An 8,552-nucleotide genomic window follows, 5' to 3' on the forward strand; every position below is an offset into this window, starting at 1 on the left:
ACTGTACTTCCCACCTTTGTTACAGTGACACACAGCTGACTGGAGATACTTGAAAAGCAAAAGTGCGGTGAAATCCGACAAATGGTAAAATCGCTTCCTCTCCCACACAATAAGCTCAACTCCAAGACTGGGAGTGACTGGAAAGCAGCCAACTCTTTTCTTGGGCTTAATAAACTAAGTGTGTCTGTTTTCTGGGACATTTCTGGGCAACGTGAAACCTCCAGAGTGGGCCCACAGGATCTCATGCCCTCCTGCCGAACCCAAGACGCCCCATAACAGCATCTCAGACCACTGAAACAGGAGCGCTTTCTCTTGTTACAGCGCTGACAGGCTGTTTTGACCCCTGTGGGTCCCTTGTCAGAGATGTGAGTGACCAGCGTGGGTCATCTATACTTCACCAAGGGGTGTCACAGTGTCATGTTGCTAGGAAATGGCATATTACCGCTGCCAATCATGTGGCAGCCGCGGTAACTCGAGTGACTGTCAGGAGGATTTCATCTTGAACAGGAGAATCTGCACTTTGGCTCTGATGCTTATCGCGATCCCGTGGTGTGTGCACGACACGTCCTGAAGGGTTTGACTGTTCCATGCTGCTTTTATAAAAACACTAATTCCACGAGCACTGAATAAGGATGCTGTTGCTTTAAGGCACTGCTCTCACTGCAGAACAGAGGAATGTGAGTTGTATCCCCTCCGGTCTGCTTACAATCTCACTGTCAACACGGAGAGAAATTAGCGGAAGCAAAGCACACCCAAAGTCATCAATCATGTGATTCTTTCACTGTAAAAATAGCCTCCTGCGCAAATCCACTCACCACTAAAGCCTCGCTGACATGTCCACTGACAAACCTTTACATCTTCCTTTCACGACTACGCCTCTTTTCTCCCTTTAAAGGCGGAGTTCTGTCGATTGGTGCAGCCGGTGAAGGAATACTTAGATTTAGAGAGAATTTCAGGGAGGTGTTGTTTTACAAAGACACTTAGAGAAAACTAAACTTTCTGAAATCAAGAAATATCACTTCCAAGTACATCAGATAAAGGTGAAGAGAACCATCACATCGTCTGCACTGGTTTCAATGAGAAAAGAGTAAATTAATAGAAAGAACTGCAACAGATTGACGTCAATTAATCTGAGATAATCATCAAAATCATCATTGTTATGACTGACAGAGCAAATGAAAACAATTAAAGGACCAGTGTGTGGGATTTAGTGGCATCTAGCGGCGAGGCTGCAGATTGCAACTAACTAAATACCCCTCCCTCCCTCACCAACATGATTATGAATATTATCTTTATCTTTTATCTTTCTTCCATAAACCTACACACTGGTCCTTTAAACTTCAAAATCATGAAAAAAATGGAAAAATTTACCTTCAAATTGAACATATATCCTATATATATCTCCTGTCTTGTCTTTTTAGTAGAGATTCAGGCTGTTTGTCTGATGAAAAACTGACAAAATCAGAAATGAAGACAACAGAAAATACATCTTCAGTGTGATTTATTTAACAAAATATGACCTCCCCTTTCACTGGATGCCACCACAGGGTGCCCCGATTTTACAAAAAATATCACATCTCGTTTTTATTGATTTGCTGTGAAAATAAAGAAATCAAAAAGCTGAGGAGTTCAGAGAGAGAGATGTGATTTCGACATTCATTCTCGAGAAGTCTTGAGACGCGACATATCCAAACATCTGTCATCCGGCTTCCCACGTGTTCGCTCAGAGGACTGTAAAATGAGAATAGATTTGTGTGGTAAACATGAAAGCTAGATTCCCGGTATAAAATAAATACAACTTCTCAGTAGGAATAAACAAAACATAAGGAACCAAAACAAACCATCACAAACCATGGGGCTGAATAAACAGTTAAGTGTGTATGCTGTGTTGAGCTTACATGCATCTCTTGCAGGGAGAAAGCGACTGTGGCCAGACTTACATCAGCCCATCAGCTAATTGCCATCCCCGCCACACTACATTTTTCTGCACTAAATCATCATCAACGTTTGCAGCGAGAACCCTGAACATCCAGGAGCTATTAGACAGCGTCCAACCATCAATCTGCCAAAGGCCATGAGGCGGCAAAAGTCACCCAAGGGCAGCTGCGTCTGTTTCGAAAGTATCCGAGCAATGTGCAGACATGCAAGAGCCACGTGTCCTCTGATCCTTAGGAGTGGAGCCTGATTAGAAACATCAAATCTCATATATAATGTATAAAGAAAGTGTAAAGATGTTCTCAAGTCAAAATCCAGAACTTGCTTGCCCATCCCAGTCCCACTTAAATCCAGTCCAGTCGCAAGAAGCAGCAACTTGCCGCAGTACTAAGTTAAAGTAGCAGTTTGACATTTTGGGAAATTTACTTATTGGCTCTCTGGCAGAGAATTAGACGAGAGGACTGATGCCACTGCCACCTGTCTGTCCAATAAATATGGAGCTACATCCAGCTTTACACAGAGCCAGGCTAGAGGCTTCCCTGTGCTAAGCTAAGCTAAGTGCCAACTGACTGTAGCCTTGTTTTTTTATGTTTTTTTTTTTACAGATGACAGAAATGAGAGTAGAAGCAATCTTCTCATCAAACTCTCCACCACGCGGCGAATCAGCATATTTCCCAAACTGTGAAACTATTCCTTTAAACATTTAAGCAGATGATGTATCACTGGTATCCCAGTGCAGATGCGGATCCGAGTCTTTGACTGTAGAGAGCGTAATGAGGGTAATAGGGGCCTGTGGTGGGCAAAGAGTGCAGGGAGAGGGACGAGGGACCGGGGGGCAGATGGACCTTACTGTAGGGGTGATAGCGAGCTAAACCCAGACTGGGGGGAGCCCTGAGAGAGAGGGAGCTCGGCATGGAGCCTGGACTGCTCTGGTGGGGGAGGTGAAGGTGGCAGGAGGCAGGTCCAGAGGAGGAAACAGAGAGCAGCTTACTGTCCATTCCCACGGGCAGGGCTGTGTGCGTGCGGAGGTGGGCCAGGAGCTCATCCGAAGTGGCGAAACGTTTGTCGCACGGCCCCCCGGCTGAGACCCAGTTACAGGCGTGAGGCAGGGGGTCGTTAGGGAGCATGAAGCCGTATGTGTAGAGGGGATGGGAGAGGGAGGAGGACGCGCTGGATGACAGGGAGCTTTGGTGGAGGGAGTGGAGCGGGTGGGAGGGATACACCAATGGGAAGCTCGATTTGAGCGTGGAGGACGGGTCGTGGATGCACGAGTTGCAGTTGCTTCCGCCGAGATGGGAAACACTTGGGTAGCTTAGACAGTAGGGGTCCCTGCATAAACCCTGCATGAAGGAAGGAGGGGAGGCGCCCGTGAGAGGGCTGGAGCTCGGGTGCTTTCCCGGTACTGCCATACTTCCCACGCTGAGGCTCGACTTTGCCGGGTCCAGCCCTGGAACAAACTGAGACGGGTAGCCTGCGTAGGCCCCCACTACAGATCCGTGGTAGCCCATGTTAGAAGAGGGCAGGGGGAAGAGTGGTTGGCTTGTCTTGTAAGGAGAAATTGGTGTAATGTGTCCAGGGCCGAGGTTAGGCTGGGCGGACTCTGCTTTACCTCCCTCGTGGTTGGAACCACCATCAGAGCTGCCGTTACTGCAGTTTGTGCTGGCTCGAACGTGGCTGGAGTTTGCATGGTGTGGACTGTCCAAGTTGACCTTGTTTGCGTCAGCGTCTTTTTTGGGATGATTATTATTGCTGCTGCCGCTCGTGCTGGTAGGACTGCCGCGCTCGTGTGCACTTTCTCCATTGGGGGTCTGCGAGTGTGACGTGGTCTGTCCACCAGGGGACTGACTCTGTTTGAGAGGCTGCTGCTGCTGCTGAGCGTGACCTGGCGGGGAGCCGCTGCTGGCTCTGGAGCGGGGTGAAGTAGCTTGGGACGGATAGGACTGCTGGCTACTGGTTGAATTTCCATTAGTGGTAACATTATTGCTGGGTACTCTGAACCCGACTTTATCGCTGCTGCTGGTGACCCCATCTCTGCGACAGTCCCCGCTGCCTTTGTTATAGGGCTTGAAGCTAGATTTGTCCTCCAGAGTGGGGCGGAGCTCCCCGAGCTTCAGGCTGGAGACGGATGACCGACTGCTGGGCTCCTTGTCTCCCTGGCTGCAGGAGGAGCCCAGCTTGGATGAAGATGGAGGGTCTGGTTTACCAATCTGAGAACAGGTCTGCGCCAGCAGGGCCAAAGGACTCTTCTTGGCATCGAGCTACAACAAAATACAGACGCTGATTAGCTGTTGTTTTTACTGTATTCAGACCAAAGACATTTTAGCTTTCATGCAAAAAAATACACAAACCAAATATCGTTAGTCCTCTGTGGTCAACTGTAGGCCTGTACACTGACTTAAACAAAGGCTGGAGAATAGCTTATCGATTAGTCTGACCATTATTATTAATTTTTTGATCAATAAAAAATGCCTGATATTAATTTTAAGAACTCATAGGTTAGGTCTCCAAAGTGTTGTTTTTAAAGCTGAAAAAATGAGTCGATTTATTGTTTAGCAGATGGACACACAAAATAATCAACAACTGTTTTAATAATCGATTGATTGTTTCATCCTTTTTCAACCTGAATAAATTGAAAAAACAAATTCTCTGGACTCAAGAGGATTTGCTATTTTTTGTACAAGACATCTGAAGATGGTATGGTATTTCACACACTAAAAAAAATAAAATAAATAATAATAATAATAATAATAATAATAATAATAATAATAAATTAATTAATTAATTTATGGATTAGGAAAACAACAACCCAATGCCAACAACCCAATACTTAAAAAAATAAAAATTAAAAAAATCAGTCAACCGTCATGTGACAATGCACAACAGCAGCAGTTCACATTTAAGCAGTGAATTTATTATATATTCACTGACTAATCAATTTATGGATTAGTCATTTCAGGAGTAACTTAAACCTATAATTAAGTTCTCACTACTGCGGGTGGTTATAATTTAAGACCAGCAGCTTATTATCTAAGTTGTATAATAACAGAGGATACGCTCGGTATTTGTTGGTTGGTTGAACATCTTTCATTACTCGATTATTCAGGTCAAAGTTAAACGTGGGGTCAGTGACATAAGATGGCGTTTATCTGATCTTATGACTATTTTTCACGCATATTTCTCAGCTGCTGAGGAATTTAAATGAGGTGTGTCTGATGTCAAACCGACAAATCTAGTCCATGAAGAGCTGTCTTTATATTTCCACCGCCCTGCTGTGAAATCAGCACCAACGTGGTGCAGAAACAGAAATGATAAAAGTAGAATAATAATACGGCGTGAAAAGGCAGTAAATACCTCGATGCTCACTGGTGCGGATGTCAGAGGCTGTAAATATTCCGGGTGCAGCAAGTGTCCGGTGTGCGCGGTCAGCATCTTGATAACTCGGATAGGAAGCCGCTTCGCCTGCCGAAGTGGGTCCAGAGGGGTCAACAAGGAGACCACGGCACCGGGACGAGAGTTTGCGCTGTCGGTGGTCTCACCGAGCACGGTCTGCTCACTTACACGATCCGCAGCTGATCCTGGAGGGGGATATTTCATTGGAGAGAGGGCGCTGCGCTTCTGGTTTTTTTTTCTTTTTTTTCAGGTGGGAGGGCTGTGCGTTTACTTGTCAAGTCCAAAACAGCGTTTAAACGTTGTTGTAATCCATGAAACCACCGGTCACGTCCCTCCAAAAAACACAGCTGGACGTCCTTATAAATGTCCCCCCAAAGGACGGAGGAGAAACCTGTCAGTCCCGGTGCATCTTCACATCTCCGACACGGATTCAAGACTCCGACTCCAAATTTCAATTTCAAACCAAACCAAAAAAAAAAAAAAAAAGGAAAAGAAAAGAAAAACCAAACAAAATCCACCGTGTGAACTGCAGCAGCTAAAACGGACGGCGAGTCCTTTCTGTGCAGGCATAAAAGACCACAGTCCGCTTCATAGAGTCCCAAGTGCTGAGAGCAAATGTCCCGCCGCGTGTCTTCGGTCCGGACCTCCGCCGCTCACTGATCACAACAGGCGGACTTCAAAGTGAAGCAGCCGGGGTCTGTCCGCTGGGTGGCCGCATCAGCAATGAGGTGGGCGGGGAGGACGAGGCTGGAGGCGGAGCGACGCCGTCCCCCAGCTGACAGTGTCCCTCTGCTTTCACATGTTTAGCCTAATATAATAAATCATAACTTAATCACTAATTTCTGCTGCTCAAACATAAAAAAAAAACGTTTGACAGAGAAGTTTTTTTTTCCAGTTTCATTATACTGTCTTGATTTAATGTCCTGTGTGTGAATCAGGACTTATTCATTAAAGCTGCACTCACCGATTTTTTGGCCACTTGGGGGCAACGCAATAAGATATTAATAAGACTGACACACAGCAAGGGCGGTGTGATGATGTTCAATGTCCCAGACAACCTCTGTTAGTCTCCTTTAGCCACTTATTAGCAACTGTCTTTTTAAAGACACGCGAAAGCTTAAAAATTTATGTGAAAATATCTGTTAAGCAGTAACTATATGTCATGACCTAATTTGATATATTTGTGAAAATAATTGGAAAACATTGTTATTTTTGTGGAAGTTTGGATCATTATTTCCATCGTAAAACGGAAATGGAAATTCTGTTTTTCTGTACTTGAAGAGTCTTTTCATGGACAACAACCATGCTTGTTTATGCAAATTATAAAATTTATCGCTTTCATTTAATTTTACACAAGGGTTAAAAAAAAAAAAAAAATCCCCCCAAAAATACGTTCATTTTGACAAATTAAACAGCACAAGTGTTTTGTGTCTTCAAATACATATAGAAAATTAGCTGCCCTAATATTGTGGCCAGACGTAATCCTCCTCTTAAAGGCAAAATTGTGCCATCCATGGTTTGCTCAAACACTCGGTGCACGAAGAAAAAAGCATAAAATTCTTGGGCATTTGCCCAAAATGTTGTCAACCATGACTAAGAGAGAAGATCTGACCTCACAGGAGTTTGGGCCTTTAGTAACAAGACTCCAGCTACAAAGCAAACAATTTGTGGTCCACAAATCATAAGGTTCAGTCTCAGAGAGCAGTTCTAAGATGCTGAACATCAAATATTTGACATATGACCATGCAGCAGTTAAACTCAAAGGGTAGTAGTCGAAATGAAACCACCCAATCGTGAATATGCGGGAAACTAAACTTTCAGCTTTCAAAAACGTCAGATAGGATCTTATAATTTCCATCTCATGAAACATGGATCTGAGGCATGAGCAGGAACTTTCACTGACAAGTAGTCCGCTGACAACTTCACAGAGGGGGATACTTGGAGTGCACTTGGATGCGGTGCATAAACCTCTTATTAAAACTAAAAATGCTCTTTTGTGAGCATAACGATGCAGAGAACAAAGTCAGCGAGCGGTGGAAATAAGTCAGATGGTCACATGAGTCATGCTTCACTCTGTTGTCAACAAGCAGATGAGTACATGCAGGGCAAACACTAAAATGGGTTTACTAGTCCAGATGCTTGTATTTCATAGCTCCATTATGGCTAACGGTGCGGCGGCGTCCTTCTCTGAGTCATAACTCAGTCAAATCTGAACACACACTCTCTCTCTCACACACACACACACACACACACACACACACATAAAATCTTGTTGCGATATTTCAGCAGATAACTGAAAAAAAAATGCAGGATTCAGATCTGACGGCAGCAGAACAAATACTGCAGTTATACATTATATACGTTAAATGGTGTGACCTACTTTTCTTCTGGTGTAGTCTGTTACCACATTACATACATTTACTGTACAGGATGTTCTTCAACGCCATATAAGTGACAGGACAAACGGAAAAGGACATAAAGGTAGTTGACAGATGCACAAACTGGACGAGTCACATATTTCCTAAATGCCTTATTCTAAACCTTCTAAAGTTCACAAACTTGTTTGCAAGGTGTCCCACAGCGTGTTGTGCTGAATAGTATCGTTTATCAGACAACTATTCACATGCAGCTGTGTCTGTCAGCTGTAGAGCGTTCATAAAAAGACGAGTGCTACTTTGAAAATATTGTTTCATGATCATATTGGGGCTTAAAACACACGTAGTTTCTCTTTTTTAACCTTTTACTTCAAAAGTTCAAGTATGCTTTTAATTTGACGTGTATAATGACAGATAATTTGTCTTCTGGCTTTTGCTGTGAGCACAAAAAAATCAATTAAGCACACAGAACATGTCACACTAGACTCTATTTTCTTTTATTAATTCATGCCATTTTTACCAGTGAAGAAAAATGTGATAAAGACAGATCGCCTCTACATTAATGGTTCTATAAATCTGGAATGTTAATAACTTTATTGCATTACCGCCTGCTGACTGACTTTGCAATGAGCTAATTTTGCTAACCTAATTATACAATGAATTGGTTAAAGTACTTAAAAATTACGGCTGACAAGAACTATCAGCAGCAGCCCAAAATAGTCTGAGTCTGAGGGGCTTTGATCCTCTGAATCCTCTGCAGCCTCAATTGAGTGCGAAATCATTCCTAATCCCTCATTACCTGTGGGCAAAAGGCTGCATAATGTGAATTAGCTGATGGATAGTATTTGCGCA

At 43.8% G+C, this 8,552-nt stretch overlaps 1 protein-coding gene across 2 annotated transcripts; it reads right to left on the minus strand.

Annotated features, from left to right (window-relative positions):
* Positions 1–1,494: 1,494 nt before the first annotated feature.
* LOC121195998 (zinc finger protein 703-like) lies at positions 1,495–5,963 on the minus strand. 2 transcript variants are annotated; one of them, XR_005895527.1, is made up of 3 exons: positions 5,287–5,963; positions 1,899–4,193; positions 1,495–1,731 (listed from the first exon to the last, which is right to left on the minus strand). XR_005895527.1 is itself a non-coding variant. In XM_041059763.1 (2 exons), the coding sequence occupies exons 1-2, from the start codon at positions 5,527–5,529 to the stop codon at positions 2,655–2,657; spliced, it is 1,782 nt and encodes a 593-aa protein (XP_040915697.1). In that variant the 5' UTR covers positions 5,530–5,963; the 3' UTR covers positions 1,495–2,654. The 2 variants fall into 2 exon arrangements, 1 of the variants encoding a protein (XP_040915697.1); XM_041059763.1 differs by having other exon boundaries at positions 1,495–4,193.
* Between the last annotated feature and the right edge of the window lie 2,589 nt (positions 5,964–8,552).

This window comes from Toxotes jaculatrix, chromosome 16, assembly GCF_017976425.1.
Source record: "Toxotes jaculatrix isolate fToxJac2 chromosome 16, fToxJac2.pri, whole genome shotgun sequence".
Taxonomy (NCBI): domain Eukaryota; kingdom Metazoa; phylum Chordata; class Actinopteri; family Toxotidae; genus Toxotes; species Toxotes jaculatrix.

What these genes read in the sequence shown, in the direction of transcription:
- LOC121195998 (XM_041059763.1), bottom strand. Translation starts at nt 5,529, where the DNA reads ATGAAATATCCCCCTCCAGGATCAGCTGCGGATCGTGTAAGTGAGCAG. An exon ending in CCGCACCAGTGAGCATCGAG is followed by an intron (nt 4,194 to 5,286) that starts GTATTTACTGCC and finishes ATTTTGTTGTAG; the next exon opens with CTCGATGCCAAGAAGAGTCC.